This window comes from Papio anubis, chromosome 12 (genome assembly GCF_008728515.1).
Source record: "Papio anubis isolate 15944 chromosome 12, Panubis1.0, whole genome shotgun sequence".
In the NCBI taxonomy this organism is placed as follows: domain Eukaryota; kingdom Metazoa; phylum Chordata; class Mammalia; order Primates; family Cercopithecidae; genus Papio; species Papio anubis.
Window position 1 is genome coordinate 67980863 of NC_044987.1, and position 26932 is coordinate 68007794.

The window sequence follows — 26932 nt, forward strand, 5'->3', positions numbered from 1 at the left end:
CCAGGACATCCTCCCACAACCATCCCAGACATCCACTTGAAGGTTGAGGGGTTGAAGAAGACAGTTGCAGGCAAATTTCTTTCACTTGTAGTTAATTCATCAAGGATGCTTCCTCCCTGTGCCAACATCTCAGGATGTGAAATCATGGATGGGAGGGAGATTAGTCAGGAGGCTGTTACCTGATGCTCTTGTTCTCCTTTGCATCCAGCTCTAGGGCTCCTTGTTCAAAATTCTCACACTCTAAGGCAAAAGACAGATAAATACCTGTGACACACATTTGTGGCAACAAACCCTGTCATGCATACCTTCCACTTATATCTGCTATTCATACCTTTGGCCACACACCTGTCATACAGTAGTTATCTACACTATAGTCATTCATAGTGGTAACAAGTCTGCCATGGATCTCCTTCTTGAGAGGAGGAAGCCATCTTCTTTTAAAAAGATGAACACAAGTAACACTCAGAGGCTGCCTATGGGTGAGTATTGGGTCAGGCACTGATGGGTCAGTTTCTCACCTTCAAGATGAGCTCAGAAATCACTTGTTCTCAGTACACCAGTGTTGCCTCCTCTGAGGAGTCTTTTTGTCCAGCCTATGCCCTGTCAGCCAAGTGCTGGGATTCCAGCAGTGCTTAAGAATCCAGCTCACACTCCATGGAAAAGAGGCTCCCAGGGAGTTCTCCTCTGAGTAGGCAGTCTATGGAGGCAGTCGTGGGGCAAAAGGATGGAACTAGCATCCATTCAGCACCAGGCATGGTCCTAGGCACTGTACGTGGGCAAGCAGGGTCTAAAATGTTTAACTGCATAAAACGCAGTTACATTATTATGTGTAATAAGAACCAATAATTTTTCAGTTGGCCTTTCAGTCAGTGTGAAAAAAAGAGGAGAAAAATTATGCCTTTCATTTTCATTTATTACACGTATAGGAAACAGACTAATCATTACAAATTAAACACGCATCATACATTGAACGAAAAAAGTCCCAAATGATCATCAGGGAGTCACTTCCTGACTTCCCAACTAGCCCTCACCTTCCACAGAAGAACAAACTTAGCCTAGCCTGGTTGGAGAAAGGGCATGGGTAGCTGAGAAGTGAATCAGAACCAATCTCCAATGGTCCAAATTCCCTTCACTACGAAGCACAACACAAATCCACATTACTGTCAGGTACCAGGAAAATCCTTACTACTCAGAGTAAGTTATCAAATGATTTCACTATGGTTATTGGTCCCAGCAGCCTATGAAGTAGGTGCAATTAGCCCCATTTAGAGAGAAAGAAATCAGTTGAGGGAGGTTAGATATCTTACCAAGAATCAGAGGGAGAGAGAACTGGTTTCCTAACTTCCATCTATTGGACTCCAAAGTCAGACATGCTCTTTTCCCTATAACATTTTGTCAAGGCTAGCCCTCCTGGGCTGAGTTCTGTTTCCCCCTAGGTATAATGCAGACCCCCAGGACTCTTGGCATGGGGAGTGTTACAAAAAGAATAAGTCCTGGCCATGCCTAGATCAGCCATGGCCATGGTGAGGGAAGCAGAACAGGTGTTACTAAGACAGTTCTGGAGGAGAGAAGTAAATTCAACCTCAGAGAGATGCACTGTTTCCCCAGCTTAGAGCTTGTCTGCTGGCCTCTATCTCACCTAGAAGTGCTGAGTCCATCTGCTCAACTCTGTGGCCAACACGAAGGGCAGGCTGCTTGAGTCTCACCTTTTGGGTTCCGGTACTGCTGCAGAGCTGTAGATGTGCTGACCACTGGTGCCAGTGGTGGTTTCTTCACAGAGAGGTTAATTGGCTCCTCCAGTTCTGAGGGGATGGTCAAGTCCTTGGAAGCATCCAGACCAGGGGCTATGGGACCTTGCCCCAGTGAGTCAGTGAAGCAAGTGGAATCCTCACTTTCCATCTTTCAAAAGAGAAATATCAACAAGAATCAAAGAACTCAGACATGGTTGTCATTAGTGGTCTCAGAACTGTTAAGCTAAGGTCAGAATAAGGGTCCCAGTGGCCAATCTTTTGCCCATTGATGAGCAAAGGAAGTTTGAATAGCATTTCCCCAGGACTTACCTTACACAGAGCATTCCCCAGGGAGGAATCAGCCCCATCTCCGGGGCACAGGCTCCCTGAAGTTCGGCCAGAACTGGAGCTGGACCCAGTTTCTGGCTGCATGTCAGAAACTGGAGGAATGCTCTGCAGAGGACAAGTTGCCAGACTTGGCACAGCTTGGGTGTGACCAGACATTAGGCTGGGCCCAGCCTGAGGGTGATCACTTGCCAGGCTTGCCATAGCCTGAGAAGAGTCACTCATCAGGTTGGGCACGGACTGGAATGTACTACGCACAAGACTGGGCACAGTCTGTAGGTGACTGGTTGTCAGGCTGGGCATGGCCTGGTTTTGAACACTTGTCAGGCTGGACACCGTTTTGGGGGAAGCACTCAGCAGGCTTGGTACTGCCAGGGGGGCGCCAGATGTCAGGCTGCTCACACTCTGGATCTGTGGCTCTAGGGGCCTCTCCAACCTAGTAGATGACAACTCCATCTCCAGAGTGTTGGAAAAGCCCATGATGCTCACCGAGGTAGAGTGCTGTGGGAACAGAGACAAGGGGTAGAGTCAGGCTGCTATCTGGGAATGGAGGGAGGAAGAAGGGGGACCCAACCCACAGGAGCTCCCATGCTCCAATTCCACTCTGGCTTCAGAGTCTGGTAGGTGCCAGGAACTCAGGCAATGAATGAAGCCCTGTTCCTCTTCCTGAAACCAAGGAGGCTGCTAGGCTATGACACACAGAGAGAGGCACAAGCGGAGGACTGTGTGTGTGTGTGTGTGTGTGTGTGTGTGTGTGTGTGTGTGTGAGCAAGAGTGAGAAAGAGAACTTATTGCCTGATCTGAGGCATGTACACACACACACACACACACACACACACACACACACACGCAGTCAGCCACATTCCTCACCCTAGTCCTGTACCTAAGCAAAGGGTCAGGTTGTGGGACTGCCCTCTAATTTCAAATTCCCCTCTGACTATACCACCAGCGGCTTCTCTTTCCGTCAAGGAGTGCTATAGAATAGTTTCTGCTATACAAAAGTAGCAGGGGATTGAGAAGGTTCAAACTCTTATCAGCCTCAGATCTTCTTTGAGAGAATGCCAAGGCTCAGAAAGTTCCAATCAGTCCTGGGGAACCTGGGTCAACTCCGGGGCCTTCTTATGGGCTTGTTCAGATCAACTCCAAGCACTACTAGCATTCGATGTAGGCTTTAACCAAGATATTTGGAGGTCTTTTCTAGCCCTAGTATACCTGCCAAAGATATTCCAAACCAGAGGCAGAGAACTTCAAAGCACCTAAATCTTAATATCACCCAGTCCGTACGATCATTGGATAAGGCAGTAATGTTCTGACTCCAAAATTATTTTCTTACATCTGAGGAGAAGAGATGTAAAAGGTTTATAAAAAGAAGTTGAAGACATAGATATCTGTACTGAATCCATTCCATTTTTCAGATTGGAGAGACAGATTTGGGGAAAACGAGGGAGACTGGCTCTAAATATAACCTTCAGGAATGTATAAGTTTCATATCCTTGCCCTTTAAAAAAAGACTAAATATATAACAATTTCACATCTTTTGAAAAACAAAGAGAAAATGGGGATTAGGCGTATCTATCTAAGTTTCCAAAATCAGTGTCTTGAATCTGTCATTTCTTTTCCCATTCAAATTTTCACAGGCAAATAAATACTTCAAATAAATTCTCAAGTCTCAATATAGTTATTAAAGCTGTTTTGCCATGAAGACTGTCCTCATGTCAGTGAAAGCCACTCCTAGTCATCCAGATCTGCAAGTCAGATCCTATGAAGGAGGCATCAGTGAAGCACCCCTCCTGCCACACCCAAGCTAATACCAAACCCCATCAATTCTACCCCTTAAACATCTCTCAAATATATCCACTAATTCTTCCCTCTGCTGATGGTGCCCTAGCCTAACCTACTTTCACATCTCCCTAGACAACAGTAGTAGCCTCTTCAATGGAGAAATATTTTCAAAACACGGATCCAATCACATCATTTCTTTTCATAAAACCCCGCAGTGCACTCCATTCTTCTTAGAATAACTGCAAAAATTCTTAACAAGACTCCCGAGGCCCTGATGACCTGTCCCTCTGTCCTCCTTTGTAGCCATAGCTCATTCAATAACCCTCTCCTCATTCTCTGAACTCGTCACTCATTTTTTCCAGTTCCTGAAACATACCAAGCTCTCCCTCCACCCACTATCCTCACCCGCTTCAGAGGAACTGCTTTCTCTGCATAGAGGATTCTCTTAGCCCTGCCCTGTTCCACTTATCCTTCAGAACTCAGCTCAACTGACATTTTTTGCCAGAAAGCCTTCTTTCATTCTCTAGTCCAGACCAGGTTCCTGCTTTTATGCTCTCATATGCCTTGTGCTTATACTTTCAGCCTCATACCACAATCTGTGATATCATTTGATTAATGTCTGTTTCCCCTACTAAAGTGGAAACTCCATTAGGGTATGGATTTTTATCTATTCTGCTTACTCACTGTATTTCTAGACCCAAGAGCAGTGTCTGGATGAATAAATGAATTAATGAGCTATTTAAAATTTCAAAACAACACTAATACAGGACTGTTTATTCTACAAATCTTTAGCCAAATGAACAGCAGCTTAGGTCTACTGACAACTTAGTCAATGAGTCTCTCTAAAATAATGATTATTTTTATACAGCTAAAGCTTATGAAGAATTTATTATATGCAAGGCAATTTGCTAAATGTTTTACATATATTACTTTATTTAATCCTCACAATAACCATTAAAGGTTAAAAGAAACAATCCATGTGAACATTTAGAACAATATCTGGCATACTGTAGATGCTCAATAAACCCGTTGTTTTTACTGCTGCTGCTATTATTTTTATTGTTATTATTGTTGCTGCAGACCTAATTTTACACTTGACAAAGATGAGGCTCAGAAGGGCATCTTAAGTTTTTTCATATTATTGTAAAACATAATTTTATAGATTTCCATTTCTCTTTATTGTTTGTGTATTGTATATAGAAATACAATTAATTTTTGAATATTGACTTTGTATAGACCTTGCTAAAGTCATTCTGGGATTTTGTTTTGGATCTTCTGTGCACACAAATCATGCCCATCCATGAATAGTAAGTTTTTGTTTTGTATTTCCAGGCAGAGTCTTGCTGTGTCACCCAGGCTGGAGTGCACTGGCACAACCACAGTTCACTGCAGCCTTGACCTCCCAAGCTCAAGTACGCAATCCTCCCACCTCAGGCTCCGGAGTAGCTAGGACTACAGGCGCATAACACCACACCCAGCTAACTTTTATTTTTTGTTTTTGTAGAGACAGGGTCTTGCTATGTTGCCCAGGCTGGTCTTGAACTCCTAGGCTCAAGCCATCTTCCCACCTTAGCTTCCCAAAGTGCTGGGATTACAAGCATGAATCACCACGCCCATCCTGAATGGTAAATCTATTTTCTTTTTTCTTTACATTTGTTTTTCTTGCCTCACTCCACTAGCTAAGACCTCCAGTACAATATTGAATAGAAGCAGTGATAGTAGCCATCCTAGTCTCATTCCTGATCTCAGAGGATCCTTTCAATATTCTATTATTAAATAGATTTGATGTAGATTTTTTATAGATTTAGAATCCAGACCTTGGTCGGGCATCGTGGCTCACACCTGCAATCCCAGCACTTTGGGAGGCCAAGGCAGGCAGATTGCTTGAGCCCAAGAGTTCAAAACCAGCATAGGCAATATGGTGAAACCCCATCTCCACAAATGATAGAAAAATTAGACAGGCATGCTGGCATGGGCCTGTGATCCCAGATTCTCTGGAGGCTAAGGTGGGAGGATTGCTTGAACCCAGGAGGTTGAGGCTGCAGCGAGCCAAGATTGTGCCACTACACTCCAGCCTGGGCAACAGAGCAAGACCCTGTCTCAATAATAATAATAATAACAACAATAATAAATAAATAAAAAGAATCCAGATCTTCGGTACCAAAGCTACAACTTAATTTTGACTTGTCTCCCTCTATACGTCTCTGGGCTTACTCCCCTTCACTATCTGTCATATTCTATTCTATTTCTTTTCCTTCCCTCTCTTCTCCTCTCTCCCCCTCTCTCTCATGAGCTCCTTCTCTCTCTTTCTGTCCTGCTTTCTTTTATCATCTCTTTCTCTTCTTTCCCTACCTCTTTCCCTTATTATTTAACTGCTTTAGTAAGGCTTATATTTTCTATTCTTAATTTTAAACACAGATGAGTTAAATATCTTTTATCTCTCCAAAGTATGCTCTTTATATTTTCCTTAGTAGTTTAATAGTGTTCAAGTTTTTAAAAACCTTCAATTTCCTCCACAGTCTAAGTGCCAAGATAAGAAAGGTTGAAGAGAAGCAAGGTGGAAAGAATATTTAAACCAAATTGGGCAAACTAGGAATGAAGCCCAGCTTAAGGGACCAAGGCCAAAAATCAATGACTATCTCAAACATGCCCAGGCCTGCATTCCTTAACGTCTCCTTGTTGTCCTGGTTATGCACTACCATAGTTTTCTAATATTCTATATTTCCTTATCTATGAACAAGAATACCCAGTGACTATTTCATTCCATTTTGCAATATATGACAGCCTAATCCTTTGCTCTGGATTCTTTCCCCTTTCCCCTATTTGACATGTATGTTTAGTGCGATTGTGGCGTTCATTTAATCTACCCATGCTGGATATTGAGAATTATATAGATGTCTCTTCTTAGTGAGATCCTTGTTGCCAAGCATTAAGAGCACTAAAATCCACACGAGACCACCCAAATAATAATGGTCAGGTGCCATATCTCACAAGATATGCACAAGATAAAATCCCCAAGGACAAAACTTCCCAGATTAGGGGTAGAGATCATATTCGTGGGAAATCAGCTCTCCTGTCCTAATGACCTATTGCATATGTGAGTTAACATAATGATAGGGGAGAAGAAGACATGCAGACTGAACTGTGGAAAAATTGCAGAAACTCCATGGCAGTTTATTTTGAGGTGAACCTGATGAACCTGGTCCTGTAATACCCAGAAGACAATACGAGGTCAGCAATACATCCCAAGATATTGCATACTTGACTGATTTCTTTCCTTCTCACAACCACAGCCTATCTCAAGGAGGCCAATGCTATCAGGAGATGGGGTGAAGCTCTGGTAGTAGTAACAAGAACCTGGAAAACTTCCACGGAGGAAGGGACTCAGAGAAAGTGCTGTGAGAAAGCCAGCCCAACCCCATTTTTACAGGCTATACAGAAATAATGGCATTTCCAAAACCTATATATGCTATGTGTTCGTTATTTTTATACTACATCAGCTCTCTAGAGTAAAGGGTTGTAAAATATTAAAACAAAAGGTACTTATTTCATGTACAAAAAGTAAAAGAAGATTTGAGAACTTCCATCCTAGTCTGTTGCCAGTGCTACAAGATGGGTTGGGGGCAAGGGTAGGGCCAACTTTCAGAGCAAGGAAAGCAGGCTGAGTCTCCAGGGCCTGGGAGGAGAGGAAGCATTTCTCGAGAGCATGATGGGATTGGAAAAGGGCTTGAGAACATGGCCAGGTTGTCTGACACTTGGTGTCTCCCATGCAGACGGGAGCTCACTTATCAACGGAGATGATACCACCCACCCTCTAGACCCCAGGATTGTTCAGAGTCAAATGACAGGAGCAAACATGTATTTCTAGCTATAAAGTATGCAGAGGGTATCACTGAGGTTTCTAGGTTGTCAACTATGTAACTGACACCTTGACTTCATCTTCACATACAAAACCTCCAGATTTCATGAAGGAAAAGGTATATTTTGAGATTCACAACTGAAAATAAACTATTTTCTAGTTCAGAGAGGAAGAGTCAAAATGCCAAAACACATTCACTCTGATAATTAGCTCAGGTCATCTTTGGAGGATGAAGAGAAACAACCCTGAGCCTACAGAGGCTCCGTCTTACGTCCCTTAACTAGCATCTCATCTCGCTCCTCGTTTCCCTTCCACCAAACTGTGTGTTCCCATCCCTGTCCCTTTCCTCTTCTTGCCTGTTTTTTTTGTCTCATCTTTGTTTGCCACCTGCCTGACTTATCTGAAATTACTTCACCTATTAATTTAATGGATTCAGTTAACCTATTTAACCTACCTGTCTTTACCACCTGACTTGACAACTTGTCTGACCTATGACCTCCCTGAATTGTCTGACTTTCCACCTCTGCTACTAGTCATCTATGTGACCCTGCACCTATCTAACCTGAACTCTGCTTGACCTGTGCTCTGTTACTTGCTGCCCTCTCTCTCTCCTCACTCTTACCACCCAGATGTGTTTCTAGAGTTCAATGTGTTGACATTATTTTCTAATGATTGCCACATGGTATTGTCAAAATTTAGAGAAAACATTGCTCTTTCATTTTAACAGGAAGGGAAATTGAGACACAGAGTGGTTATCCAGATTTCCCAAGCTCATACAGGTCCAAGACTAGGAATCTGGGACCAGCCTTGAAAACAGGCTGGCTGGTCTTGATTCTGTGCCAGTAGCTAGAAAGCTAGTGCCCTAGTAAGAAATGACTGAGAAATAAATAAACAGACACTTAGTGCACATGCCCTGAGTTTAATATAAATTTCAGGTTCTCACAGCAAGATAATATTGCTGGGGATAAAGTAGTGCAGATAGGGTGGTGTCCACATAAATTTTCCAGTTATCTGAAGCATACCTCTTTCAACAACAAAATGCAATTGGCTTAAAAACATTATTTCGAATGGGAATACTTCTAAAACACTTTACACACTCTTCTGTCTTATTAAACAGAGCATAAGAAGCCTAAGGAGACCATTTCTTAGTGATATCAAGGAATTTTGATGAACCAATAAGTAATTCAGTGATGCTTTCAGGAACTTCTAAGAACGTAGGGCTTAGCTTGTTCTTTCAGTGAATGACCTCATACCGTGACACTTTTCCAAGTGATGTTTCTTGTCTTCTCCCTTGTTATCTACCCTCATAGAAATCTTGACTCTCCGCTTCTACTCTGCTTACTACTATAATGTAGTTAAACTAAAATTTTCCCAAGAAAACCATATATTTAAGCTTGCTAGATCAAGAACACTGGCTAGATATCCACATATGAGTTTAGGATCTCCTACAGAATATAATGCATGGGTTTTGTGATGGCTGTTTTTGCTGCTGTTCCAAAGCTTTGCCTGGTCACTTCTGGCTTCAGATTTTTGTTCTGACGGTTAAAGTCATCAGAAACTGACTACTGTGTAAATATGCAATAGAAAAAGGGACCAAAGATTTGGGAGTTGTGTCTTGGAAACACACTGAAGGCCTTCACTCTAGCTAAGGAAACAAGAGAGAGGGAAACAGATTTGTGAATTAAATACTCAAAATACGTGAATGCACTAGGCATATCACCTGAGGTCAGGAGTTTGAGACCAGCCTGCACATGGTGAAACCTCATCTCTACTAAAAATATAAAAATTAGCTGGGTGTGGTGGCACATGCCTGTAGTCTCAGCTACTCAGAAGGCTGAGGCAGGAGAATTGCTTGAATCTGGGAGGCGGAGGTTGCAGTGAGCTGAGATCATGCCACTGCACTCCAGCCTGGGTGACAGAGTGAGACTTCATCTCAAAAAAAGAAAAGAAAAAAAAAAAGGAATGCTTCAACAACTTCAAGATTAAGTAAACTGGTTTAACAGTAGCAGATCTTGAAACAACAGAATCAGATGGCTGAGGAAGGGAGTAACTTTTCTAGTAAGCAATTTCACATGTTGATTTTTATTTATTTATTTATTTTGAGACGGATTATTGCTCTGTGGGCCAGGCTGCAATGCAGTCAGGCGATCTCAGCTCACTGTAACCTCTCAGCCTCCTAAGTTCAAGTGATTCTCCTGCCTCAGCCTCCCAAGTAGCTGGGATTACAGGTGCCTGCCACCACGCCCAGCCAATTTTTGTATTTTTAGTAGAGATGGGGTTTCACCATATTGGCCAGGCTGCTGGTCTTGAAATCCTGACCTCAAGTGATCCACCTGCCTCAGCCTCTCAAAATGTGGGATTACAAGCATAAGCCACTGTGCCTGGCCCTCACATGTTGATTTTTAATGGCAAAGTTGTTGCCCTTGTTTCCTCCACCTCAACAGAAAGCTCTTGTACTTATTAAGGCTGTCACTATGGATGTAACCATGCAGATATATGATAACTTAGTGAAGTCAAATGAGAAAAGGTTCATGGGTGGTGAAGAGAGAAGTGAAAAGTGCCCAGTGCCCTGATAATCCAGGGAGGACAGAAAAAGCAAAGAGGATCCCAGAATCTGAGGTAGAAGAAAAAGGAAACGAGTAAGCGGATTCTAGTAAGTCTGAAGTGAAAGGCAGATGAGTAGAACCCTCAAACCCCAAGCCTTGGAGACTCAGGAGAATTTGGTCAAAGGTATTTTGCCCAGGCCAGTGTAGGAAACTGACTTAAAAACATTATTTTGAATACAAAATTAGCCAGGCATGGTGGCACATGCCTGTAATCCCAGCTACTCAGGAGGCTGAGGCGGGAGAATCACTTGAATCTGGGAGGCAGAGGTTGTGGTGAGCCAAGATCGCACCATTGCACTCCAGCCTGGTCAACAAAAGTGAAACTCCATCTCAAAAAAAAAAAAAAAATCATTTTGAATGGGAGTACTTATAAAACACTTTATACACTATTCTGTCTTATTAAACAGATAGGAGCAAGGACCTGTTTTCTCATGGGCCAGGAGACCCAGACAAAAATCTTAGGTTTGGATGGTGAATGAAATCAGGATAGAACTAAGGACACAAGCTTCTTAGAGTGTGCTAAGTTCAGGAGCCAGACTTGGGGAGTGTTTGGTCTGACTCCTGAGTAGAAAGAGCATACAATTCTGCAGATGCTGACCAGAACGCAGGCTGTGCCCTAAGAAAGCTTCACCAGGTCCCAGGAACGTTCTGAGCAAATGCTGCTGTCCTGGCTAGGCTATGAGGAAAAGATTGTCCCTGAGGTTGAGGACCCACAATCTGATCCATAGCAGTAGCTTTGGAGACTATGGAAGCAGGATGCCTAGTATTTACTCACAGTTACCAGGGTTTAATGAGTTTAAGCAAGTCATTGTCCAGCTCTGGGTTTTAATTTCCTCCTACACAGGTTAATGTAAATCTCACTGAGTTTTTATAAGACTCAAATTAAGAGATCGGGCATCAAAATGCTTTGATAATGGTATAAATACTATCTGCCTGATAATTATCCTTTACTCCTCTGTATCACTCTTAATTATCTGCATCACAGGAATGCCCACTGCTTCTGTATCATTTACTGGAAATACATCTCAGGCTTCTAAGCCATGAATAGCACGCTGGTGGCCTCGAAGTCCTCTCTTGAAGATCCGGGGCTATGTTACGAGCAGCAGAAGAAAGGTCCCTCTTGCAGGTGAACTGGGACTCAGATAGGGCTTTCTGTGATGCCTACAGCTTTGACTCCATGAGAGCTTTTCATTTTTTTGAGACAATCTCGCTCTGTTGCCCAAGTTGGAATGCAGTGGCGCTATCTCGGCTCACTACAACTTCTGCCTCCCAGGCTCAAGCAATTCTCATGCGTTAACCTCCTGAGTAGCTGGGACCACAGGCATGCACCACCACGCCTGGCTAATTTTCTTGCGTTTTTTTTGTAGAAATGGGGTTTCACCATGTTGCCCAGGCTGGTCTCAAGCTGTTGAGCTCAAGCAATCCGCCTGTCTCAGCCTCCCAAAGTGCTGGGATTATAGGCGTGAGCCACCGCACCCAGCCAACTCCCTTGAAGAAAGGATTGTGTGTATTTTTCAGCAGTTGACTGGTTCAGAAGCATAAAATGAAGGCATCAGAATGTCTCCCAGCTTCACCTGAGATGTAAGGGTTGCTGTGGTAGGGTTGTAGCCATGGTCTTTCTTTCAGAGTGACTGAACCAAGATTAGGAAGTTTAGGCAACAGCTGGTGCCAGACAAATACCAAAATTCATTCAAAAGGGGTTGCAGAGCTCAAGCCACTAGAAAACCCATTCCAGAACTTTCACATCTCATTTTCAGCAGCAACCTGTTTCCACCATTGGCTCACAAAGCACCAACTCCAAGGTACTTGTACACAGATGTTCTGCTTCACCAAAAGTCCTCTTTTGGTGATAAACAGTCAGTGTAGAACTCACAGAAACATGGTGCCACAGGTTCTTCTGGTCCGTGACTTTCAGATAGATTCTTTTGACTTTCCTGGCACTCACAGGCCAGCACAGGCTGGGAGTGGGCTGGAGGACAAAACACCTTTACCAGATAAAACAACCAATACCAAATTAGGCTGGTCCTAACACCTCTCCCCAGCAAAGCCTCAGGCTACTTCAAGGATTGTAAAGACAGGAAAATTCAGCAGGTGAGTCGCCACACTGCAGTGCAGAAAGAGAAGCAATTTAACCTAGTCATTGAACACAGAGCTGTCAAGGACCTGTGGTCTGGTCCTAACATTGCCCAATGGGTTGGCTGTATAACTCTTAGGTGGGTCACTTAACCTCTCTGTGTCTCAGTTTCCACATCTTTCAAAGGGAAATAAGAAAGTGGCTTCCTGATAGTATTGCTAGGATAAAGAGATAAAATGAAATAATCCATGTAAAAACCTATGAAAAAATTAGAACAGTACTATACAAAATATTATCACTCAATGGTAAAAAGCTCAGAATGTTGTTTGCTATCCTTGAGCTTCACACCCTCCACCCTGCCCAACCCCAGCTCCAAGACAACAAATTTCCTCAAAAAGAAAATCCTTTTCCTTATTGCAGTAGTTTTGTAGACAACCAGTGGCTCTCACTGTCAGGGTTGATCTCTCTCTGCCGATCCAAAAGTTCCTCTAAGCCAGGATGACAAATTTGAGGGTCCTTTTTCTGGGAGTTCAAGCCATGAAAAGTCTATGAAACATGTGAAGAATGCCAGGCCATCTGTCCCTCCAAACCTCTACAGGAGCCCCTTTTAATAAGGGGCAGGAGAAGCTCAAAATGAGAAGTTAGAGTTTCTAGGACCTTTGCTAACCCCACTGCCAACTTGCAGCCACACAAGAGGGCAGCACCCCTTGCTGCTCAGGGAACCCTGTGGGCCACTCACACAGGCAGCACTGACTCCATGCATGTATGTGGCTCAGCTTCTTTCCTCTGCTCTGTGTACAGGAACAGAACTGAACCTCAGCAAATGAGAAGCAGCATTTTCTGCATGGCTTCCACTACAACCGAGCACTGGCAATGAAACCACCTTTGCAAAAATTATATCAATGAGCAAATTATGACAGTGAAAAAGATCTGATCTAACCTACCCATCCCCACCTCTTGCCTTTCCCCTAATCATTCCTGGGCCTATTGTAGATTGGCCTTTTGAGATATCTTTTCAAGTTTTCTGCATGTCTGACATCCATGGCTTCATCTAGATCCATCAATTCCACTCCTACGGCCCCATCCAGAAGCAACTCAGCTCAAGCAAACAGCTTTAACCCATGATTTCATTTTCATCCCAACCAATCAGCAGCAAGCACCCATTTCTAGCCACCTCCACCCCTTCCCCAAACTGCCTTTGAAAAATCCCAGCCTCAAATTAACTAAACTCTTTCTCTACTGCAATGCCATGGTCTTCATTTGTGCAGCAGGCAAGAAGAACCCTTCGGGCAGTTACAGCAATTCTCATGCTTGCTTCTGAACTACTGACATCTAGAGCTAGCTGCCTTCAGGTCATCTTGTAATGTGTCTTCCACAAAAGAATATCAATAATTCAAAACTTAACTTCTTCCCCTAAATATGCTCTTTTTCCCATGCTCCCATTCCAGTGGGTCAAGACAGATCCACTGGGATGGGAGCATGGGAAAACACCTGGGTGTTAAGCCAAAGGATTTTCTCTGCCTTACCTATCATCAATCAGACACTGAGGCTAAAACTCCTGTGATCTGATATCTCTTGAAATCTTTGCTTCCTCTTCATTTCTATTATTATTGATTTCATTAAGCCTCCTGTTTCTCTTCTGTACTATTCTGGTCTCCCTTACCACAGCTAAAGTGATCTTTCAAACTTAATTCAAACCATATCCCTCCTTTCTGGAAGTCCTTCACTTACTCTTCACATCCCCCAAGACTGAATCCCAACCCCAAAGCATAATTTACAAGGCCTTACAGCTCCTCTGGTCTCAATCTATCCCATTCCCCAGTGTGTCTCATGATCCTATCAACCAAATTACAAATTATCTGAAGCCCCCCTAACTGCCCCAGGCTTTCTCTCACTTCTGAAGCTTCCTAGTTGCCATTCCTTTCGACTATTTGTTCTACCCCTCTACCCTTCACTAGCCCAACTTCTCCTCTTCGAAATTTCAGCTTAAAATAATGTCCTCTAAGAAGTCGTCCGTCAACAGCCCCCTCTCCCAGAGCTAGGTACTCCATTGGGGTGTACCCCAATGACTATTATAGCACTTTACCACAGTTTATTATTGGTGCTTAACTGTCTCTTCCACCAGATTGTACTCTCCAGCATGGGACTGACTATCTTATTCACCAATGTATGCCTGGCACCTAGTAGAATATGGGGCACATACTTGGAGATTAATGTGTGTGTGTGTGTGTGTGCATTAAATGATTAAATAAATGAATGAATGGTTAGGTGGCTGGCCCAAATACAAGAAGTTAAACATCTAAGAGCCACAAAGGGCCAATATACAGTACCTCAAGGGCCTCTACGCCAAGCCATTTTCAACAGGGTAAGATAGGCACAGACAAAAAGCCTCAAGAGTTATCAGCAATTTCCAAGTTGACATTTCATTTTTGCCATCCCTTCTTTTTTCTAAACTGTCCTCAAGTGTCACTGAGACTGACTGATCTAAGACATGCACTGTGATGGTACAGCTAGGGAAAGTTGGTGATGGGTAGGTACACTGAGCAGCCAGCATAGCTGGGCTGCAGGGCCAGAGGGATGCTACAGGGCCAAGGGTACAGGCTGGGAGAGTTCAGAACACCTGACAGAACTTCAAGTCCAGGGCTGAGTGGAGGCACTGGAGAGTTGAGGGCACCAGGCCAGAGAAGGCAATAGGGTAAGTGAAACAGGGACAAGGGACACTAGGAGGAATGGGTGGAGGATACGGCACAGCACTGAGGCTCCTGCTAGAGGTATGACAGGGGTTGGGGGTGAAGGGGCAGAGGTGAGAATAGATAGTTGAGGGTTCTGGGTTATGTCCAGGGTAAGCGAACACTTTCAGTAAGCTAGTAGGTGGGTGGACAGAAAGGCCTCCAAGAGCTCATCTTCAAGACATCTCTGTGTCTCAGCTGCTCATCTACCTCTGCAGAACATCCCTGCAGACCACTCACCCAACAAATTCCATTGATTCATATCCTAAGGTAGCCAACTCTGGGTTGTGGCAGCCACAAAAAATATTTTCCCCATCTTCATTGTAGAGAGAAAAGTTCAAGCTTTGGATTCTAACTGATCTCATTTTAAATAAACTTCAGCTGTCTCTTCTACTAGCTGTAGGGCCCTGGACTTCAGTTTCCTTAGTTATACAATGGGGATGCTCACTTCCACAACCGTTGGAGGCAAGGTGAGATAATGCTGGTGAAGCAGCACACACGGTTCTAAGCACAGAGGACAGAGGACATGTTCAATAAATTGGCTTTCTTTCCCTTCCCCCTTACACTCTGCATGAAGCCCCAGGAGGCCCCATTTTAAGTGTGAATGGGGGAGTGGAAATGGGGAGGAGGAAGATCTACATTGCTGACTCACTAGGGCAGAAGGCATGAATCAGGGCTGTGTAGGGTCCAGGGATGGAACAGGGATGCTCCTCCCCCCACCTTATCCTCCTCCTCCAAGTGCCTGGGGTCTTGGCTGGCAGTGGGTCCCATGTGGTCAGGGAAAACAGGCTCCTTTAGTACCTTTCTCACCACATTTGGAGAGGAGTGCTGGATGGTGCTGTCCACTGGGGGGACACCAAGAGGGGTTTCTTCCCCAGATGCCTGGGGCAAGGCAGCAGCAGTATTCTTGTCAAGAGAGAGAGCCCGCTTTGAGCCCTCAGATGCTGGGGGCTCATCTGTACCCTGGAGAAGAAAATAAGAACTTGGGTAGGTTTGACTGCAGAGAGTGTAGCAGCAGCAACAGCAGCAGCACCAGTGGCAGCAAAGGCTAGTGCTCACCCTGCCCTGCCCATCGTCACAACCTACACATTGTGTACTGCTTAAATGTTTTCCAAAAAGAAAAATACTCTTATCCCAACTCTTCCAAAGACTATATGCTAATGTGAAAGTCTTAGGATGGAACCCAAACCAAGAATTCTGAGCTAATTTTGTGATATTCACTTTAGCAATCATAACCTAGTTTTGACTTACATTTTAGCTTGTGGCCCTCTACAAACCCTAGACCCTTCTCTGCCATCACACGGATTATTCTATATCTCCTCAAAAGAACTGGGCCTCAGGGGAAGACATTGAAGCATGATCTGAAGTTGTCAGTACTGAAGCATAAATGTGAGGCCTTAGATTCTATAATAAAGTAAAAATCTGTAAAGCTGCTTTGAAGATATAAATGTGATTACAGATTTAAAGGGGACACCACTATAGAAAAAGTGAGAGAAAGGTAGAGAGAAGAGGATAGAACAGGAGGTTCTGGGGGAAAAAAAAGAAAATCAAGAGCTAAGAATGAAGATGTGAAATGCAGCAAAGATCCCAGGGGTCCAAACTGCACCTCTTCAACTGTCTTTTAGCTGAGAAAAAAGAGGAGCAGCATCCAATATCCTCCTATGGAAAGAAGAAGACTTCTGTGGCGTTACAGAAATGTCAGCAGACCAGAATCCAAGTCTTAGCTCTACCTCTTGACGTTGTATGATATATAGACAAACTGCTAGGCTTCTCTAACTCCCACTTACATACCTATAAAGCACAGATGGTAATGCCTACCAAACAACATTGTCGATAGGATAAATGATATGGTGCAAATAAAACATACCCAGCTTAGTAGAAGTAAAAAAGTTTAAGTCTATATCTGTGCAATATTATAAAAGTGCTGCCTGCCAGCATCTAACATGGACCCTCACTCTGCTCCTTAAGCTCAGCCCTTCCCCCTGTCTGGGATTCATAAGGTCCGGCAAGGGAGCTAGGCAGATGACAAGATAAGAGACAGCCTCTCTTCTGCTCTGGCACTGGTAGGAGTTCAGCACAGCTCAGAAGGTACCATTGGTGGGCAGGGTCCCTACTGTCATCCAGGAAGACAGGGCTAAGCCAAGCTACTCTGGAGAGTAGTGAGCCTAGATCTAAGTTGGGACTGGATACTATGCTCTCTGGAGCTTTTCTGAGGTGGGAGATTGAGTCCAGGGTAGTCTTGAAATGTGAGGGCTGAGCTCAAGGCAGCCCTAAGGTGCAGAAACTGTATTCCTGTGCTGCCTTGTTTCAGTAAGCTAGTAGGTGGGTGGACAGAAAGGCCTCCAAGAGCTCATCTTCAAGACATCTCTGTGTCTCAGTTGCTCATCTACTTCTGCAGAACATCCCTGCAGACCACTCACCCAACAAATTCCATTGATTCATATCCTAAGGTAGCCAGCTCTGGGTTGTGGCAGCCACAAAAAATATTTTCCCCATCTTCATTGTAGAGAGAGGGCCACAAGCTAAAATGTGGGAAGGCTGTATTCTGTGAGTGATCCTAGGATGGGCAGAATATGTATGCCAAGCCACCCTGATGCTTACCTGCAGGGTCTCCTCCTGGCTCTGGGACTGAACAGGTGCTGGCTGCCTCACGATGTAGTTGATCTGCCCCACAATGGTTTGCTGAAGATGCTGAGGAGATTTGGTCTGACTCAGTTGCAAGCTGGGCTGTTGAGCCTGGAGAAGAAGCTCCAAGTCCTTCTGCATTTCCTCCAGCTCAAACTTGTGATGCATTATGTCCACATTCTGAGAACAGGCAGGCCCAGGAGTGCTCTGGTGCTGACTAGAAGCCAGATGCTGGGATGGAGGTAGAGGTGGGTGTGGCTGCTGTGGGGGAGCGGGGAGGGGAGGTGGTGGAGGTGGTAGCTGCTGCTGTGGCTGCTGCTGAAAGTGACTGAGCTTCAGCTTCTGGTTGTGGCCAAACTGGTCTTGGATAGAGGGTGTCTGTAAGGTGGGCTGGGCATGGGTTCCTTGCTGAACATCCTGTGGGGGGACAATGCACACGGGCTGGGAAGTCAGCTGCTGCCCCAGCCGCTGGGATGTGCTCTCCTGCTCCACAGGGGGCTGGGTTTCCAGCCAGGGCTGCAGCAGCTTTGGTGGATGAGGGCTGCAGGCCAGCTCTTTCTCCCTGGGCAGCAGGGCAGAGCACTGCAGAGACCCCAGCTGCTGGGGCACCATCTCAGAGGGCTGCCTAAAGTTGTGGGCTGGGTGCATGCTGGGTGGGGGGCCCTGGCCTTTGAGGGAAGGCGAGACGGGAGAGCAGTGGGAGCAGCACACAGATGAGGAGCACACTGCTGGAGACTGGAACTTGTGAGAGGGGTGGCTAAGAGCCTCTTGCTGAGCCACTGGAGACTGGTGGCTTTGATAAAAGGGTGATGGCCCCTGTAAGCCTCCATAAGCAGAAGCATCTGCCCGGGACAGTTGTCCACCTTCAGTAGTTATGCAGCCTGAAAATGCAGAATAGAGAGTTTTTCAAGTTTTTCAAGTTGCTCCCACCTTGCTACTTCCTGCTCCTGGGACAAAAGAACCTCATTCGACAATCCTGTACCAGGCACAGAGATTAGGAAATTCAACCCTTGATATCCTAGACTCAGTCTAGAATGCTGCCAGTAATAGCACCTGTATGGACCTGCTTTGGGGGCCTAGGATATTTGAGAAATTAGCTCAGTTTTTACCAGATGCTCAGCCCTGACTCTGTTTCTATCCCACTAGGGAAACCATAAGCTCTCTCAAATAGCACTCATTTTTTTTTTCAACAGAACAGCCCAATCAGACTCTGACAAAAAGAATCAACTTTGGGGTGGGGAGGAAGTATGCCAGAAAGTAGCAAAGGGTAGAAAGTCATGCCTGGGACCAATGAACAAGTTCCCAGATACAGGCGTGGGGAACTGTGTGTTGAGCAAGCAGGATGGAAAAGAGTGGGGAAGCTCTAATACCAGGTAATATGGTTTGGAGCTGTGTCCCCACCCACATCTCGTGTTGAATTGTAATCCCCAGTTTTGGAAGTGGCGACTGGTAAGAGATGACTGGATCATGGGGGCAGATCCCTCATGAATGGTTTAGCACCATCCCTTTGGTGCTGTTCTTGTGATAGAGTTCTCGTGAGATCTGATTGTTTAAAAGTGTGTAACACCTCCCCCCTTGCTCTGTTTCTTGCTGCTCTGTCCATGTGATGGGCATCTTCACCTTCCGCCATGACTGTAAGTTTCCTGAGGCCGCCCCAGAAGCCGAGCAGATTCCAGGATCATACTTCCTGTACATCCTGCAGAATCATGAGCCAATTAAACCTCTTTTCTTTATAAATTACCCAGTCTCAGGTATTTCTTCACAGTAATACAAGAATGGACTAATATACCAGGTCAGTGCCAGGTACCAGCACCACCCCCTGAGGTCTCTAGGTCCCTTGTGCACAAGTAGATCTTTGGCTAACTCAGTCTAATGACTCCTTCATCTCATTATTTTGATGAGGCTTACTTAGAGGAAGTCTGAGCTCCTTAAGGAAAATGTGTTTTATTCACCATTGGTTCTTTGGTACTCGGCCTGGGGCCTAAACAAGAGTAGGTGCCTATCAAAGGTCTGCTGAGTTAAATCAAAGGAAAGAGGGAAGAAAAGAAATAAACCTACATATCATTTGTCATTTTGCCAAGTTCAACAAATTTTCAATAAGATTAACAGCCTCAAATGAAGGCAGCAGCTGGCCATCAGTTTAACAAACTCGTTAGGCTGTCAACACAGGCACAACTTCAAGCTGTCTACATTCTGCCTAAAGACTGAATGCCAGCAAATGTTTGCAGCAGGGAAGAAAAATGCACAAGGCCATGAATTATCTGCTTATATCTCAACTCAAAAGGATATGTCTGTGTAACACAAACATGCACACGCAATTTCACTGTTGCTGAGATACCCCTGCTTGTGCCCACACATGTATACCTTTGTGTGACCACAGAGACACACATTCATCTGTACTGCCATACAGCATTCTAGAGAGCAGGGTGACTGTCTTGTCTCCTTCTCAGCAATAAAACCAAGGTAACAGGACATTTACACAGAATGGTAAACTCAGATTTCAACTGGTCCTGATACAAAGTCCTATATTGCCACTGTTATTTAAATTCCTCATTCTCTCCTCTTCCCCCTCAGAAAAAAAAAAAAAAAAAGTTTGCTGAATGATTCCAAGACCACTGGCAGTCCCAGGGAGTGCTTTTTCTTAGGCATATGCTGACCTACCCAGTAAGGTAAGTAATTAGGTCAAAGCCCAAAGGGTGGGTAGGCCTGGGTGGGTGGGTCCAAGCTCACCAAGAGAAGCTAGCTGCTTGGTCCAGAAGTTAGGCTCCCAGGTGAATCTGATACTCCAAGGGGAGCCAGGATCTGTGTTACAACTTGTCTCCAGCAATCGCTGCATCTGAAACACAATCTGACAACAGCACCAAAGGTCATTTATTTGGGCATCTTGCACCTAAATGACAACTCCCCTTCCCTTACTCTTTGGACAAGCTGAAAGGCTCAAAGTCATGGCTGTTTAACCTCTGGTCATCCTCCATATTCTCATTCTCTTGCACCTTAGCACCTGCCCATCCTCCCAGCTGATCCCTTTCCTCTTATCAAGACTTCTGGAACCTACAGTCTTTTTTATTTTATTTTATTTTATTGAGACCGAGTCTCACTCTGTTGCCCAGGCTGGAGTGCAGTGGCACGATCTCAGCTCACTGCAAGCTTCGCCTCCCAGGTTCACTCCATTCTCCAGCCTCAGCCTCCTGAGTTGCTGGGACTACAGGCACTCACCACCACATCCAGCTAATTTTTTGCATTTTGTTTAGTAGAGACGGGGTTTCACCGTGTTAGCCAGGATCGTCTCAATCTCCTGACCTCGTGATCGGCCCGCCGCAGCCTCCCAAAATGCTGGAATTACAGGTGTGAGCCACTGCACCCGGCCTGGAACCCCTACATTCTTATCTTTTCAGGCCTCAAGTGATTTGTCATTCTCACTCATGACATCATTGACTGGTGCTCCATTCATTCTACCATCACCTCAGTTTAAGAGCCTAGTGGGGGCAGGCATTTTCTGAGCTCCCCATTGCTGTACTTCCATTTGCAGGTAAAACACCCTTCTGTCCTACACAATAGCCCTCTTCCTCTCCCATCACTTTCATCTATTTCTCATCACTAACTCTCCTATTTATCCAGGGCTTTGGCAAGTGTCCAACTTACCCTGCCATCCTCTGGTTAACTAATGTCCCAACTAACATCTTAGCCTCTTATTTCGTTGATCTCTTGCATGGCAACCACCTTGTTTTCAGTGTAGTCACCATACCTAGACCCTATTAATCATTTACAACCATTCTACCTATGAGACCTTTAAACTCCAACAACCCACTCTGGTCATAACAAGTTCATGCTCTTTCAGAGTATGTTCTTCAACCTCTCCAAGCCCTGCTCCTTCAGTCCACAGGACTCCCCAGCTTCCTGTCATTTACAGTAATTATATCACTAGTGTCCGAATTCCCTCCCCATCGCCAACTCCTACTCTTAGGTAATCCAGTCATACCAAAGCCATGTTACCTGGGGCCACTTCAGTGATTATTAATTTCAGCAGCACCCCTCAGCCCTTTCTCTTGTCACTTCTTGTCATCTTTCTCTTCCACTGCACTCAATGACCATTTAAAATCTTCACTTTGGTGCTACTTACCAATGTTTTAACCCTCTTATTATCACCTCCTATTTCACAGAGAAAAAAAAGACACCATAAAGGATAAATTACCCCAAACTTGTATCCCTTCTACCCTCAAACTTAACTACAGCATTGTCCCCTTCCTGTCCTCCCATCTCAGAAGGGACTGTCCTTGTGTTTAAGGTCAACCAGTTCACTCTATATCCTTCCTCCTGCTTTCTCAGTGTACTTACCCCACCACACACCCCTCCTCTCTATCTTCAACCTCTTCTACCACATACATGTGTGCAAATGTTTTCCAAGCTTAAAAAATGTTTCCCCCAACTCACTGTCTTCTCAGGCTATGTTTTTATTTTTCTTCTTTTCATTTCTGTCTCTACTTCCTCACCACCCATCCTCAGTCTCCTCATTCTAGCTTTTGACCCTTCTACTTTGCTGGAGCTTCTTTCAGAAGATAGCCTGATTCCCAGATCTCGAGGCTGCTCTTCACTATTCATCTTCTTTCACCCATGCAGCATTGCCAAACGGGTCACTTAAAATTGGAAACTGTTCGTTTCTGTGTACCACACTCTGTTTTGCTTCCAACCTCTGACTAGTGCGTCTCACTCTCCTCCACTCATCATCTTCCTCTGTCTATGCTGAAAACGATGGTATTCCCTGGGTTCCCAACTTTCTCTCTTCTTGCTCCACACACTCTTGCAAGGTGATACCACTGATTTCCTGGTGACTCCTACATCTCCTTCTCCAAAACCAACTTTTCTTCTGACTTCCACACCCATATATTAGAACAGCTTTTTAATGGTAGGTAGCTTGGAGTTGGTTTTGGATGCACTATAGGCACCTTAGACTCAAAGTATTCAAATATAAACTCCATCAACTTCTCTCAAAATTCTTGCTCCCTCTCCTGGGTGCTGCCGTCTTCTCAAGCCTAATACTTCAACCTTATCTCCAACTCCTTTTCTCTCACACCCCCACGTAAACCCCAGTAACTTTCTATGAGATGCCTAGCACACTACTCATGTCCAGGGTAACGTCTGAACCAGTGATCTATGACAAAAAGCTACAGACTTTCCCAACTGAGCTACCATTGGGAGGGCAGGACCATTTCAGCACCTGCGTCCTCTTTGCACTATGGGATTTGGTGAAAGATGGTGTTTACTTACTAACCCAAAAGCAGTGATTGAATTTGAAGGATGGATGGAGCTGCTATTTTATTCCTCCTTCCATTCTAAAAAGAAAAGGCACTTCCAAGGACCACCTCATTGCCCCTGTGACAAAGGGGATGCTCTGATAAGCTTCAAGAACAGGCTGAGGAGTTGGGAGATTCCTCTTACCAGCTCTTTGCTGAAAAGAAAAGGGACACTGGTTTTGCTGCAGACAGCCCAGTTGATGAAATTCTGCACATGCTCAAACTGACGGTTGAGAACCATGATGCTCTGTAACTGCTGTTCCAGCTTCCGCTTTCTCTCATTAGTAATCCCCTGGGTACAGAGAGAAGACAGTTATTGGACTGTAATCCACCTGCTTGGGAAGTCTGGTGGCCTGTGTATGTCACTGATGGAATCAGATGAGACTACCCCTCTGAGAGGACAGTAGGGCAGAGTGTTGTCATGGGATGCTGGCTGATAGAAAAGGGGAGGGGGAGGTGGTGGGAGATTTTATGGTGCACATATGGACTGGGTAATAAATGAAAGAGGAAATGAATAAATGTCTATATCTCTTGGACATAGATTAGCGAAGAAGGTAGTTTGTTTCATGACTTTCTCTTCCAAGATTATAACCCTGTGCAATTAAGGATGGAAGCTGCCTAAGAGACAGAGCATCAAAGATCAGCTTGACCTGATTTTCTAGCCCTTCATGAGCCACCCTCCCAAAATTAGGCTGACATTTTAAAATACAGGGAGCAGGAGAGAGCTATGGAAGCTGCATATCTGAATTACAGCCTAGGCTTCCCTCGGTCCTGGGACTAGCTTGATCTGTGGATGGTTTCTGAACCCATCCATCTGATCCATCTGTCTATACATACCTCTAATTCCTCTATTAGCCCATTGGCCTGTTTGTTCAGCTCATTCATCAGAACCATCTTGGCCATTTTGATCTGGTTTTCCACCTTCCTATGCTGATGCTTCACTTCAAAAATCCTATAAACACAATGGGACAAGCCATGGTAAGCTTTCCTCATGGACTATATGAAGACTAAGAGACAGCAAACATAAGAAGCAACTTGGAGGCTGCCTACTGAGATCAGGGCCTAGCAGACACCAAATACAAAAAAAAAAGAGCCTTCCTCCACTACCCCCACCTTTTGTACACCTGAGCCCCACTTGATCAAAGTTCAGCTTGGTTTTCTCTAGGTAAACCTCAAGTCTACACCCAGGTCAACCCAGTAGCCCCCAGTTGACACAGCACTAGAGGTAGGACCAAAAGAGAAAGTATGGGAATGATTTATTGTAATTTGTTGTCTTTAAAAGGAGGATGCTCCAATAAATGTCACCACGAGGCAAAAATACGCAGAAAGCAGACTAGTGGTTTCTGAGGGCTGGGAGGTGTTGGGGGAATGGAGAGTGACTAATAATGTTTACACTATTGGCATAATAACATATTAGATAATAAACAATAATAAACATTATATAATTATATAATAAATAATAAACATATAATATTTATTATAAACATATAATAATGTTTATATTAATGTGGCTTCTTTTTGGGGGGATGAAAATGTTTTAAAAGTAGACAGTAATTATGTATGGTTGCACAATTCTGTGAATATACTAAAGGCCACTGAATTATATATTTAAAAAGAATAATTTTATGATATGTACATTATATCTCAGTAAAGCTATTTTAAAAAATTTTTAAAGCATGGGCTTTGAAGTCACCACAGACCCAGCGTCTAAACCCAGCACAGTCACTGGCTAGTTGTGTGATCTCAGATAAGTTACCTAACCTCTATGAACCTCAGTCTCCTCATCAGTAAAATGGAGATAATCCCTGACTGAAAGAATGGCAAGAACTGAATAAAATAATGCATACATGATACCCAATGCAGTGCCTGCCACATGAGGTGCTCTCAGCACCTACCACTTCCTCTTCCTATGTAAAATACCAATGATTTCATGTGATTTGTAGATTAATAGAGAACACACAGGGAAAAGGGTGATAAAGCGCAGATTGCCCCTGGTTTGTTCCATCCTCATAATAAGCAGCACTCTCGTCGCTAGTGTCTGCTTGGTACCCTTGTTCTCAAGCACCGACTTCTGGCTAGTTCATAACATGTATGCTTTGACCCAGACTCACTCTGATCATCCTGACCTAGCTTGGTCTCAGTTACCAAGTGATGACTTAATGATCCCTCCTTGGCCCTGAGACCTCTAAGGCCAAGACATATGCCTTCTAGGACATATGCCCACATCTGCTTAACCACAGTTCCTCTTCACAGGCACTACATCTGATGGCCTGTTGTCGGAATCCCGGGTGTGCAGGAACACAGCATTTCCAGCACCGGCAAGGCACTAGCCTGTGCTACCTGTCCTCAATTTGCTTTGCAGATGTCTGTAGACTGGATTTCTTATGTGCCACCTGTGTAGTCACACTTTCCAGAAGCATCCTCTGGTTTTGCAAAACTTCTTCAACATGTCTGCACCTGGGGGATGAGGCAGAGAAAAAGCTGAGAAGGGCTGAGTCCTACTTTGAGCATGCCAACCAAGCGGGAATCTCCACAGGGGATTGTCTCAGCCAGACCCATGGAGGCTGTGATGACTTCTAGTGAAAGTCTAAGGCACCACAGGCTCTTGGCCCATTAGGCCTTTTCCAGGGAAGTACCACAACAGGAGCAGGGAAAAACTTCAGCCCAGGGGCTGTAGGTTGGCTTGGGCAGGGAGAAGATTTTGATGCATGGGGAGCCCCAGAGCTCTCGAAAGTAAGAAATCCAGAGCCCTCCCCAGCCCATTTCAGGCAATCTGCCAGCCCCACCTGTGTTCTTTGTGTTCCACCATCAGGCAGCTATGGCAAGTGAGCATATCACATGTCTCGCAGAATAGCTTGAGTACTTCCTGTGTGTGTAGAGGACAATACAAGGTGAAGTCTCCGGGACCACTATTCACTCCTGCCAGAGAAGACAGAGAAAGTGGGCTTCTCTTGCTCAGTTAGACAGACCTCTCAGTTTAAGATTTGCTGCACAGCCCTCCGCCTTCAGAGGACACTGCAGAAACACAGAGCTTGGGAGAAGTGGTACAAACAGGAGATGACTCTCCAGGGGCACAAGGAGGATTTTGGGCTTAGCTTGGCTGGATTTGCCCAGTTGTCCAGAAATAGCACACCATCAAGCCTGAGCATCCCACTACCTGCCACAGGCTGAGGAAGGCACTTGCTACTACTGCACATAGATCTCCTGCAAAATAATGAATCCTTCACAATTAACCTCAACCTGTTCATTAATCAGGATTCTGTTTTTAACAGAGCTGAAACCAGCTACCCAGCCTTGCCAGGCTCCAGGCTAGATCTCATGGATCATGAACTCTGGTTCCTGTGGATTTGACAGATGTAGAACCCCTTTCACAATTCAAGGGCCTTGAGAAAAGACTTTCAAGAAGAGTGTCATTTAAAACAGATGGTGGCTGGGCACAGTGGCTCACGCCTGTAATGCCAGCACTTTGGGAGGCCAAGGTGGGCGGATCACCTGAGGTCAGGGGTTCAAGACCAGGCTGGCCAACATGGCAAAACCCCATCTCTACTAAAAATACAAACATTAGCTGGGCGTGGTGGCACATGCCTGTAATCCCAGCTACTCAGGAGGCTGAAGCAGGAGAATCACTTGAACCCAAGAAGTGGAGGTTGCAGTGAGCCGAGATCGTGCCACTGCACCCCAGCCTGGGTGACAGAATGAGACTCCATCTCAAAAAAATAAAAATTAAAATAAAATAAAACAGATGTTGCTGGATAGACAAACGAACAAGCCCTGATCCAGACTAAGTTAATCAAGTAAATAAATTAGAAGGGTGGCATGATTGCTGTAGGGGTGAAAGGCAGGGAGCTCAGCTAGCTTCCACAATAATCCAACACCTTCCTCCCTGTACCA

General features: G+C 44.8%; 1 protein-coding gene across 11 annotated transcripts in view; it reads right to left on the reverse strand.

The window, feature by feature from the left end:
- The window catches only part of TRIM66 (tripartite motif containing 66), a 65932-nt gene that overhangs the window by 4951 nt on the left and 34049 nt on the right, over window positions 1-26932 (reverse strand). For 7 of the 11 annotated variants that reach the window (XM_031653316.1, XM_031653317.1, XM_031653314.1 and 4 more), the window contains 10 exons: window positions 25828-25960; window positions 25382-25498; window positions 23879-23993; window positions 23187-23333; window positions 20481-20598; window positions 17727-18631; window positions 15927-16088; window positions 2061-2576; window positions 1707-1899; window positions 180-240 (listed from right to left, as the gene is read on the reverse strand). In XM_031653316.1, coding sequence (XP_031509176.1) covers window positions 180-240; window positions 1707-1899; window positions 2061-2576; window positions 15927-16088; window positions 17727-18631; window positions 20481-20598; window positions 23187-23333; window positions 23879-23993; window positions 25382-25498; window positions 25828-25960 — 2467 coding nt within the window. The other 4 variants (XM_031653320.1, XM_031653319.1, XM_031653321.1 and 1 more) reach the window with 4 other exon arrangements.